Below are 13,003 nucleotides of genomic sequence, written 5' to 3' on the forward strand. Positions count from 1 at the left end.
TTGCAACATAGCAGAATCCTGGCAACACTGGAAATAGGCCACCACTAGTTACCTCTTCTACCATCAGTGCATGAAGAAGGTCTTTATACCCAAACGCAGACTCCAGTCTTCCACTTTCTGTTCAGTATGGCAAACTGAAACAGTGTCAGATTCATGAGGCTAAAGAATATAAGGAACAAAGGAGCTGAACTCTTTGTCCATGTAGAGGAAGACATAAAGGTAGCCCCTTGACTTTTTTCTGTTCATTACCAAAAGACTCAATCAAATACATATAAACTAGAATCTAGGACTCCTCTTGACATGGGGTACATTCTTCCCTTGGCGATGGAGATAAAACTCCTCTCACTTTCATGTGTGCTCTCTCACCCTCTCACCTTACGACTCCTGTGTTTCTGTCTGTGCAGTGGCCTGACATCAAAGGGTGAGGTGAGAAGCAACTCCATTCTTGTTTTGTCTGAATTTGATGGGAATTGGGGGAAATGGGATTATGTCCCTCAGGTGGGGAGGGACATGAGTACTGGTTTCCCATTTCCTGGCCACATGCTTTAACAATTAAGCTCTGTACTAGAGGCAGCACTCATCATAACCAACCTTTTTTCAAAGGGACTCTGACTCAAAACTGTATATAGGTTTTAGGAGTGCTTTAGGCATATCTATTGGATTAGACCCACTAGGGGATTTAGATGTGTGAATATTTAGTTTGTGAATCTCTTAATGACCTTAGATAAGGAGATGTCCTAACCAGGTTGCTTAGTTAAAACAAGGCATAAGATTCTACAGGGAAGGTAATAGCTAAAATTTAGGTTCTCAGGAAAGTTTTTCTGGACAAAAATGTAGGTATTATGGGTATGGATTTATTTAATTAGGTAAATGAAGTTTTTTATTAATTGTTTTGTTAACAAACTATCTAAATTCTGCCTAAATTGAAATTTAAGTCAGTTCCTGAATCTGGACCTCACTGTGTTCAATGTATTCTGTACTTGTCTAAAAATATTGTTGTGTACTTGTGTAAAGATTTTATGTTTATATAAAACTTATTCTAAGGGTATTCAAACTAACGTGAAATAAATAAAAAGTCTACCTGTTAGGCTGGATCTCATTTCTGGGAGGATTACTTGGTAACTGCAACATTTTCGATTGAGATTGTTTTTACCTGTTACATATTTCTGTCTTGGGATTATATTTCTTTTTTATTAACTAGATGTAAATTGCGAGATTAGTTATTATTTGAACATTGTGATACATAGGAATTCTTATATAATATATCTCGAAGACATGTAATCAAAAATACTGTTTAAAGAATGTTATCTGTATAACATTTCTGAGTTTCTCACGTTTTCCTTCTTGAATTTTCCAATACAGGTAACAATACCCAGACCTTCAGTGGCATCTACACAGTCTGCTTCGGAGAGCTTTCATTATGGCCACCAGCTAGAGAAAAGAGAGCTGGATGCTCAGTCCGTGGAACACACTGTGGAACTTTCCTGTCCAAAGGAAAGTTTGCCAGGTTTGGTTGTGACAGAAGATGCACTTCCAGCTAGTGTCAGCAGACCAGATTTGGTACTTAATGTCAGCCAGGAGGCGCTTGACAGGGAAGGACTTGTCAAAGTATCTGTAAGCGTCCTGGACTGTGGCCAGAAAGACCTACCTGAACAACATGGTGGGATACAGGAAGAGAAAGAATTTGAAAATATTCCTGTAGAGGCAGCTGAGGAAGAAAAGCTTCTGGTGGTTTCTGAGGACGCAGTTGAAATGTTAAGCAAAGAACAAAATTCTTTGCCAGGAATCTCAAAATCTGTAGAGGAAGAACCTCTAATGAATACTGAAGCTGCTGAAGAATCAAAGCCAAGGCCCTTCTGTTTGGAGCCAAATCAAGATGAGGTTCTGAAGTCCATAGCACCTAAAGCATCAGAATTTTCTCTCTCAAGACTTACCAGCCCACATGTTAATAGACAGGCAAGCAAGATAGCACCAGTTCAGGAAAATGGTTTTCATTCTAATAAGGAAGAAGTCCATATCCAAGACTTGAAATGCCACCAAGTGGCCCTTACTACTTTTTTGCACCAGGAGGACAAAAAAGAGAAAAATGCTCCCAGAAATGGAGAGTTAATCCACTGCATTTCAGAAAATGAGAGTTCTCATCGATCTAAGAAGGACTTAGTTAAATCTCCTTTTGTATTTAGGCAGAGTCGAATCCCAGTTTTGGCACAAGAGATAGACTCCACATCAGACTCATCTTCTCCTGTTTCAGCAAAGGAAAAGCTGCTTCTAAAAAAGGCCCATCAGACAGACTTGGTCAGACTGCTTATGGAAAAGAGACAGCTCAAATCTTTCCTTGGTGACCTCTCAAGTGCCTCTGATAAGTCACTGGAGGAAAAAATGGCTGCTGCTCCAGTCCCGTTTTCTGAGAATGATGTCTTATCCTCTTTTTCTAGATTGACACTGGACTCTCATTTCAGCAAGCAGACAGAAGATAGCTCTTTATCTCCAAGCAGCCCTCAGTCCAGAAAAAGCAAGATTCCAAGGCCAGTGTCCTGGGCAACCGCTGATCAAGTCACCAGTTCAAGTTCAACTCCATTCTTTCCTCGGCCACCACCAGGAAAACCACCTACTAGACCTGGGGTGGAAGCTAGGTAATGCAGAGAAAACAGAAATAGGTTTTCAGGTTGAAAAGAGGTTTGAGCCTGACTGCAGTTACTCTGCAGTTTGTGATCTTTACACTGTTTTTTTTTGAAGTGGAGTCACTTTTCTGGAACTGTTGATTATTCACAAACCCAGAGAAATCAACAGGATCTGTCATATCCAGTCCCTTTGAAAATTAAACTGTTCTTTTTCTAGACATTTTAAGAATTCAGGTTTGGAGATTCCAGCTATCAGTAAGGAGTCAGTTAGCTATGCTCAGATCATGGCTAAGTAAAACCAACTGATGGAAGGAGGGCAGAGTGGATTCTAGAAGCCTCCCTTTGCCAGTTCTATATACAGACAACCGCAATCTATTTCTTTAGTGCCTACATTACCCGGATAAGGAGAATTTTGGTACAGTAGTGCAAAGTCCTCTGAAGGAAGTTGTGGTGTGCCTTTTCATCTCTTAAAATTGTGTATAGCAGTGTATCGATGGTGTGTGGGAATGGATGTACCCCTTTGAAACAGAGGCAATAAGCACTGCTTGTATGTGTGTTTTTTCCACCACCACCAGAAAGTTTCAGATGTCCTGTAAACACTTAGGCTCTTTCTGTGAGTTGATGCAAATATAGATACTGTGTTGATTTGAACAAAACAGAAGCCAAAGGCTAGATCAGGGGTGTCAAACTCATTTTTGCAGGGGGACACATCAGCCTCGCGGTTGCCTTCAAAGGGCCGAATGTAATTTTAGGACTTTAAAAATGTAAGAGTAGTTACATTTATACAGTCCTAAAATTACATTCGGCCCTTTGAAGGCAACCGCGATGCTGATGTGGCCCTCGGGGAAAATGAGTTTAACACCCCTGATGTAGATCCAAACACCTCTACCTTATAGGAAAGCTCAGCTCCAGATGTCTGTTCTGCAGTGTAAGCTCATCCCTAGTTTCTAGTGATACTATGTTTCTCTATGAACTTCAGTGAACAGAAATAATCTTTCTTCATTTCTTCTTAAGGTTACGCAGATACAGAGTCCTAGGGAGTAGCAGCTCGGACTCAGATCTTATCTCTCGTCTGGCTCAAATCCTACAGAATGGATCTCAAAGACCAAGGAGTTCTACCCAGTGTAAGAGTCCAGGATCTCCACATAGTCCGAAAACACCACCCAAAAGCCCTGTCATCCCCCGACGCAGTCCCAGTGCCTCCCCTAGGAGCTCTTCTTTACCCCGTACTGCCAGTTCTTCTCCGTCCCGGTCTGGGAGACCTCATCATGATCAGAGGAGTTCATCCCCACATCTTGGGAGGAGTAAATCACCTCCTAGCCATTCAGGCTCCTCATCTTCTAGGAGATCCTGCCAACAAGAGCACTGCTGCAACAAACCAAGCAAGAATGGTCTGAAAGGATCTGGCAGTTCCTGCCACCATTCCCCAAACACTAAGACTCCCACAGGAAAGAGCAAATCAAACACTAAGCTTAGCAGATAGGAACTGGGCCTTGACAGGTATAAAGCCCCCTCCTAAATCTGATGCATGTTGTTGTCTGTGTACTGTGTATTAAAAAAAATAATCAAAAGTGTATATTAAAAAAAACCAACGGTGTTGAATCTGCGCTTTTTAAAGGAAGTAAGCATCGTAAACTATTAATGAAAAAGCATACTGTGTAAATAAGTGGCCAGGCATTGTCTAAGAGCAGGCAGCAAGCAGATCCACAAGAGGGGAGGTAAAGCCCAGGATAAGAATGACTAGGTAGTCAAAGAGGTGCAATGTATTTAGAGTAAAAAATATCTCTAAGGTGAGTGTTTTAAAAAGGTATTTATTTCTATGGTTTTAGTTTACCTAGCTAGAAGAGTTGGCCTATTTAAGGCCTTACATACTCAAGGAGTATGTAAGAAAACCTGAAACAGTTATTCCCAAAATTATGTCACCACTTGGGAGACAAGTACTGCTTAAGCATGTATTTGCAGTTTTTAAAAAGCACACCATTTAGAAGACAATGTTATTTCTACCTTTTAAGTCCTTTCCATTTTGAGCTGCACACCTCTCTGTGTCACTCACTGCTCATCTTGTCCTCTGTCTACCATGGCACAGATTTTTTTTTACCTAAGGAAGTATCATATACCTTGCCCCTTCTTGAAACTGATGATGTTTTATTATAAAAATTAACATTTGCCAAGATATTTTTATAGCTATATTCTTTAGAAATTTATTTAGTACTAATTAGGATCCAATAAGCTAATTCTCAGTTCTCTATCATAAACTTCTTTGGGAATCATAGAAGGGTTCTTCAAACTGCTTTTTTTTAGAATTTGGAAAAACATTCCTGTCCAGGAAATGAGAGAAAGGAGGAGATGTCTGCACTTCACTGAATGTTGCAGATTTACGATAAATTGCAATGTATGTTAGAAAAGAGAAGTACCTTTTTTCACTTAACCACAAAAAGAACCCTTGTTATTGCTGGCTTTTGTTTTTCCATTAGTTTTGGATCTCTTAAACCACTGATCTTACTGTGCAGAGATGATTACCAACCACAATTTCTGTTTTGGTAGTAAGAAAGATGGAGAGAGATGAGGAGGTTGTCTACTTCATGAACCTGGTGGGTTATACGTGACAAAAATATATTTAGCACTTTTACAAAATCTGGGTAAGAATATTAATCATCAAAGGAAAATATACAGAAAGCAATCCTGGATATTTTTTTATGTTAGATTCTTCCATTCTTTTGCCTAAATGTGTTTTTGATAGCCAAGCTTCATTGTCTGTCAGTAAAGTCCATGGTGTCTAATTCCTCCAGCTTTGTTTGGTAGTTACTTAATAATATCTTGTGCTCTGCAGGATCTCTGTAGGGAACGTAAGAGTACAGCACCTTTTGCTATATTCAGAAGAGACTAGTGAGTCAGAAGAGTAACACAAGAGTGCAAGCCTGGAAAAGATGCAGCCAGCTCTCCCTAATGATTCCTGTCGTGGGGACACTGGATGCGTAGGAGACCTTTCAGTTACTGATCTGCTTGCTGTAGTCATATGCCTCTCCAGCCAGCATCTGTGCTTTTTTATTTAACCTCTGCCAAATGAATACCTTTGGATTAAAAAGGGAATATTTTGTCTCTGAGCTAACACATTCTAATGCTGCATTAAAGCTGCCCTGGAGCTGCACTGAATTTCACTTGCTTTGTCAGACTATGTTGATGGTTTTTTTCTTTGTTGTTGTTGGTTTTTTTTTGTTTGTTTGTGTGTTTTGTTTTTTTTTTTTAATTCTTATTATGAATATGTATATTGTTTCCCGTATGTAATGTAGCACAGTGTGGAGCCTTAATTTCATTTAGGTTTCAAGCACTACAGATGAATGCAATAGGTAGGGTATACCTGCTTTTTCTGAAGAAACTGTACCATTGGAAAGTCCTATTCCTTTGTATTATATTGTATAGTAGGTGCTATACCAATAATTGCATGTCCTCATGGTAAATTATATAATATAAATATTTATATATACATATATGTATATGCTTATATAAACTCATTCTTTGTCATTTTTCATCTGTAATTTACGGACTACAAATAATACAGTTCCCTTTCTGTTAGTTCCTGAATGCTTTTGGCATTACATCTTCTATTTCCCCCAAAAAAATTCCAGAATGCACAAATTCTAATAGCCTTTATACCTTGGTACAAGATTGAAGGACTGCTGATTTCTCAACCAGCCAATGTTTTGTCTTGCAGCTTGCTTTTTTTCTCTATAGTTTTGTGTGTGTGCATTTGCATATGGAACAAGAACAGAGACTCAAGGATATTTTTATTTTTGACTACAAATAGGGCTTGTGGTTACTCATTTTTATTTCATAATGTGAGTTCTTGATTGTTGTGAACACTCATTATATAGGAGCAGTGGCAGTCAATGAATACCTAACAGATGAATGTGAAAACTACTAATTCCATCTTTTCCTTCCTGTTTTCCTCATGTTTCCTTACAGTATACCATGAAGAGAATTTGAGCCCATTGTGATATTTTTGTCCTGGGCACTGTTGGAATTATTTGTTAAGATCATGTGGCAGTCTATGATGATTTTCCCTCCCCTTTTCCTTATTTCTGAAAAGCATTTATTATGATCTTGTAAGCTTATTCCTGTATTAACATGGTCAGTTTTAATAGGTACCAACTTCATGCATCCTTGCCTGAAATGCTGAAGTTGAGGTGTTTATATTTTCTCTCCACTGTATCAGGATCCAGAAACAGGTAATGGCTTTACAGGTGAGAAAGAATATAACACCTAGGGTTTTCTTTATGCTGTCTTCAAAGTGCAGTCTTGTCCACTGTTGCACATTACCATGTAAAATAAATCAATGCTGTAGAAATTAATTTGTACTTGAACTACTTGCCAATGAAAAAATAGGAAACTATGCCAAAATGGAGCACGAGATATTGATTGTGATTGATGACCAAGGCTTTCAGTGCAGAAAAAGGTAGAAGTACTGTATATCCCCAGTTGCTTTTTGCTGTGGATTCAACAGGATCTAGTGAGAAAATCATGAAGATATGAAGGGAAGAGTGATTTTGAATAACTTATCTTGAACTACCCACTCTTCTGGAGGTTTTTTTGTTGCTTTATACCCTCCCTCTAAAAGTTTACAGACTTGCTTACTATAGTCTAATGTAGCAATCAGTTAATGTAGTTAGGTAATGGTTAGCTGATCAACTCATACTCAAATATTAGCTTAATATTTCTAGAGGGACTGTATAATCATCAAGAACTCTGTAAGCTTCAGTATTTGAATATGCAACTGATTCTGCATAAAACCACCAATATCCATGTGTATGGCCCTTCTGCAGAGTGTGAATGAGTGGTTTATGGACAGTTGCCTGCCACAGATTTTCAGGGACGGGGAAGATTTTTCTCCATTTTACAAAACACTTACAGTTATTCTGCATAGCACGCAGCAGCTTACACAGGGATTTTAGCTGGGAAACAATATGATTCAAGGACACTTGCTTTGTCCTCTTCAAGGCACTATTTCTTTGGAGGGCAGTGCAATGGAGGCCCAAAACATAGCAGATACAGAAGCTGTGCACGCATTTCCTCTTCGTGGTGTTTGCTGTGTTGTGGCCAGCACTTTGGAGCAATTTTAGAGAAACTGAGATATGAAGCCTTTAAACTAAAATAGAACTTAAGAAGACTGAACACTTCATACCGACTTTTGTGCATGGTATAATCAATCTAAGTTGCAACCTCAAAAATTGATATTAATATTAATAAAACTCATTATTAATTACAAATGCCAATTACTACTTAAGTAAAACCCTGTGAAAAGTAATAGAAGGTGTGATACAGTAGAGCAATACTGGCAAGCTGCATGATGCTAGGCACCTCTCTACTACTTGAGCAGGATTGGTAAGCATAGGAAATTTCACTGCTCAAAGGCAGGAGCAATATGAGGTCTTAACTGGTAGTTATATACAATTATTCAGGAGGCAAAGCCCTGAGGAGTGACACGGGGCATTCCTTGTAGCCACCAGCCACATCCTGTCCTGGGAAATCTGGACATACTCTTACCTTGAAGTCTGCGTGTTTGAGATGGAGCTTTCTCGCATACCTCACTAAACCGTCTTGATGTAAAGGGGAGGATCTGGTCCTTTATATTTAAAAATAGCTTGAAATATTTTTCATCTGAAAAAGATTTGCAAGACCTCTGTCAAGTACAATTTGTAGTATTATGGTATTAACTATAGCTGGGAAAATACACAATTTTGATGTAATATATATAAATATGCATTTGTACGTAAGCGTATCTATATATACACTTATATAGATACTGTATATTCTAGAGAAACTTATATACATACATATGTGTGTGTATATATATATATATATATATATATACACAGATAGGAATAGTCTCAGCTCTTGCATCCTGTTTACAGCCGAGGCCTGTCTTGCTTTGATTTGCTCTGATCTCTTAATCTACTGTAATTTTGCTACACCCTAATTCTGATTCTGTGTCTTTTCCATATTACAAGGCCTGATCCTATAGTCCTACTTGGGTAACACACCTCTAAGTCCTTCTTGTTGCAGTAACATTTGTGCAATGGTTGACTGTAATGCTTCTAAAAAAATTGTTTTCTTTTTCTCTTTGATGAGATTGTAGACAAAGCCAGACTTACAATACAGACTCTTTCCTGCAAACAGAATTTTTCCATTATTAATTGGACATTTCTGTGGAACACTAAGAGGCATAAATTCTGGTAAGAAGAAAGTGATTATTCCAATTTCTTAAAAGGGTCTAATGACAAACTGGAGATACATGCGTCCAATTTATCAATATATATACATGTTAAATGAGAGAGAAATCTTCTGAAAAGGAATAGGAGAGCTCAAAGTCAAATAGGTTTCTCATTGTGGGCCTATAATATGTTGATCTTAATTTTTTTATGCAGGACTGCTGCTGTGAGGTGGGGAGAGCTGTGCCTGGTGTCAATGCCAGCGAGCAAGGGGCTGCTGAGGTGTCTTAGCTTAACCCCATGGTTCCCTATGGCCCATTCTCTGTATACTTCTCCATGATAAGGAGTGGTCAGAGAACTGTCATAAAAGTCTTGATGATTATCCATGATTCCTTTCTTCAACTGGTAAAAGCTTCAGATGCTCACTCCTACTTGTGGAACTCTGGAGCAGTGCATATCTTTATTCTAGTTCTTTTAGCCAATCCAGTAGGCAGTGAGCTGGTGGCTCTTGTTTGTTTTTTTGGTTTTGGCTCAGATGTCATTGATTGCATTTCCTGCAATTCTCAGTAACTGGTAACGCTGGTAAAAGGAAGCAAATACGCAATACATAGGCATAGGTCAGATATTTCTTAGCTAATACATGCAAGTCGCATAAATCACACCTCACACAAGAATACCTCATCTGTCTGCTTGAAGCCAGTCTTCCTTTTCCCTACATATAACACCTGTAAAAGAAAAATTATATAAAAGTCAGTCTGGATTGTGTAAAAATTGTCTGGAATTATCTTAAGATACTGTCAAAGGCTGAACAGTTTTAACACTCATTTTCCTGTGGTTTAAATAATCAGACTTTTAAATATTAATAATCAGACTTTCAAATATTAACCTTTGGGGCTTTTGTTCCTCTTGTGGTTTGTTTTTTTGTTTGTTTTTTGTTTGTTTGTTTGGGTTTTTTTTAGGGAAGAATGCATAGGAGTATATTATTTTGAAGTCTAATGTGTTAACCTTAGGAATTACCTGAGTCATCCAGGTTTGAACATGTAGGCTGATTTTACTCTAAATTGTTGGTAACACATTCTCTCTTCACAGTAATGGTGACAAACCCAAATGTTAGCATATGTCCGTTCTGTAGTTTACTTCTGTTTTTCATCTACATGAAGAGGTTGTATCCTTGGGAATTCTTGTTGTTCTTGTGTAGGTAAAACTCATTAAAATCAGCACAGGGTCTTGTTTTGTTGAGGTTTTTTTGTTTAGGGACTGAAGATATAAACTCTATAAATATCATATCTGCAGCTGCTATATTTTAAATTGGAAAATGCTTATTTTTTGTTATGACATGCCTTTTGATCTCTACTTTACTGTAAGAATTACTGCTGAGAGCCAGCCTTGGCCAAGAGTACAAAGTGGTTTCTTCTAAAACAATACCATTTGTGAGCTGCTTGTATGAGGTCCTGATCATCCACAACTATCTGTGGGAATTCAGCTGGAACTGATTTGAATTACAGATGTTTGTTTCCTTTTGAGATCACTTGATCTTTGACCTAACTTTTATATAAAAGACCTATAATAACAGCAGACCAGCTTGCTCCAAAAGAGAGAGTATCATTAGTTTGATCTGCCTGGCTTCTGATAATTTTAAACCCATTATCAGCTGCGTGGCAGGCAAAGTTATAAAGGTTTGACACAAGGTGAGGTGGGATTTTCTTGGCTATTTCACATCTTTTTCCTCTGACTGGAGATCTGGATTGGTTGCCCAGCAGCCTTCTCTGCATCCTCTTTGCTTTCCTTGGACAGAAGGCAAGGCTTGAAATTCTTCCCCAACTTCTAACTTCCTTTCTATAGAGTCAGCCCAGAGACAAGATGCAGCGTTTGCGCTAACAGATGTCAATTCTCAAATGCTTTCCTATTGATACAGAAACTAGTAAATTAAGGAAATCACCAGCAATGCCTTCAGACAAATATGGACTTTTTGAAGATGCCAGCCAATGGCTGCTAATCTAAAATCTCTGTGCAATACCACGAAGAATGTCTATTAACTAAAAACACAATGTTGTCACCCCATAAGAAACTAAGTGCTCAAAACGTGCAGCATGATTAAATTAAGTGTAAAGTAGTTCCAAGATTGATTGTTACCATTGAGGAAAATGAATGTTCAGCCCTTCAAACTCTCTTGCTCAGTAATTGCAGGTCCCTTCCCCTCCTTGGAAATCTTCTAAGCCATTCTTTTCCTTTTAAGTTTGCTCAGGCACCCAAGAACATAAAGAGTTAATGCCCTTGTAATGGTCATTTGTACATAAAGTTGTAATTATTTATTTTCTCATTTGTACCATATCAAGGCTTTGTACAATGTTTTAAGTTTTGTTTTCAAATTATTTTGTATTTTATTTTTATAAACTGGTTCTAAATAAAATATTCATTCAGCATGCAAAACTTAGTTCTTGTTTGTGTTTGTATGATGATTTCATTATTTCTAAAGCTTCAGCTGTTTGGGTTTTTCTTTTCAATATTTTTGGCTATTGTAGCCCTGTACTTGAAGGTGGAGAAAGTGCTTTGACAGTGATTTTTTTTTTTCTCCAGTTACAAGAAAGCAAAAAGCAAGTGTCTTGTTGGTACTGCTGCAACATGAGTCATATTGCAAGTCTGAATGATTGGATCAATGCAAGTTTTACTGATTTAGTAGGTTTACGTGTTGTATATTAGTAAGAATAGAAAAATTCAGCTGGCCTCCTCAGAAACCCCCCTTTTTGTTTCCTCTTGCTTTCATCCATACTGGCTATATTCAGCCGAATATAATGTGATTGCCACAGCCAGATCAAATAAATTTCAGTAACAATATGGTAGACTCCAGCCTTGTTCTGAAAAGCCAACTCTTTTCTCTCTTTTCTCTCCTCTCTTTTCTCTCCTCTCTCTTCTTCTTTCTTTCTCTCCCTCCTTTCCTTCCTTCTTTTTTTTTTTTCCCATTCAAAATTGTAATTTCTTATTTAGCCAGAGGCCACCATAATTGATTTATTTGGAGATGATCGGCTGTCTGGATGCAGTCACTGAGCTCTTCCAACCTCTTGAGGAGACCTGTCTCATCCTCTGTACAGGTAGCAGAAAAATGGAAGCTCTTACTGCATCTTAGCAGTTTGTGCTATGTGAAAATGCAGTGTTGAACTACTAGTTGCTCTTGTTTCCTCCAAGATCCTTTCATTCCTAGTGAAACTAGGTAGAAGTAGACTATGGTATCATCATGATCTGTATTTGTGGTATATGTGCCTGCAAGTCCTTGTATGCTTGTGGAAAATACTGCCTGCTCTCTGTGCAGCACAACAAGGTTTTTAGGGAGGTCCCAAAGAATTGGAGAAAATTCTCTGGACTCTTTCTCAGCATTGCCACCATTATGCCTTGTATGTAAGGCAAATTAAAAGCCAGTCCTACCACTGTTCAAATCATTGGTGGTATTTTCATTAAACTTCATGACCAGGTTGTTAGCCCTTGTTATTTATATAAACAGCTCCAATTGCTTCAGATGACAGGAAACAAATTGGGAATTAATTTACTCAGTAACATTCCAAGAAAATTATGTTTCATCTTCTGCTAAGAGCAGCCAGGAATTCCATGGCATGCTGCTGGATGGTGTGTGCTTTTGGTGCTCCTAGTAGAACCACAATTTGATCATAGAAAGGGTGCATAAGGAATAGCAACCCAGCTGTATTAATTTGAAGATGTAAATAATAAATTTGCGCACACTGTACTGGAGACAGGTAGTTCAGTATTTTTCCTTGTTTAAAGTATTATGTAAATTTGGATCATGCTGGAAATAGATGAAAGGGGTTGACCTGGCTTCAGTATATGTGAGTGATACAAGTGGCAGACTGTGGGAAAGAAGCAAAATTGGAACAAAGACACTGTGGCAGATCAGTGTTGAGGTCTGGTAGTTGTCTGACCACCAAAGAGTCTTTTAGCATTGCCTGGCTTGTCATGTTCATTCCCACAGGAGATCAAGTCCACTCACTCAGCTCTCAGGGTCTTTCTGTGCTTCTCTGCACTTGGACCGTAGATGCCTCTCATCTAAGTTTGTACTCAAACATGAGACAGCTATGGAGTGTACACAAACCAGCTCTCCCTAGAAATGCTGTAGAAAGTGAAATTAAAGAATTAACAGTTGGAGAAAGAAGAGAGACATTGAAAAAA

The 13,003-nt window shown here is 38.3% G+C and overlaps 1 protein-coding gene across 1 annotated transcript in view; it reads left to right on the forward strand.

The window, feature by feature from the left end:
* Positions 1-4,104, forward strand: part of TTBK2 (tau tubulin kinase 2) — a gene marked incomplete at its 3' end in the record, with an annotated part of 68,553 nt that extends 64,449 nt beyond the window's left edge. The window contains exons 13-14 of the mRNA XM_080344533.1: positions 1,363-2,633; positions 3,636-4,104. Coding sequence (XP_080200659.1) covers positions 1,363-2,633; positions 3,636-4,104 — 1,740 coding nt within the window. The remainder of the gene's footprint in view (positions 1-1,362; positions 2,634-3,635) is intronic.
* Positions 4,105-13,003: the final 8,899 nt, after the last annotated feature.

This window comes from Nesoenas mayeri (assembly GCF_963082525.1).
Source record: "Nesoenas mayeri genome assembly, chromosome: 5".
NCBI lineage: Eukaryota > Metazoa > Chordata > Aves > Columbiformes > Columbidae > Nesoenas > Nesoenas mayeri.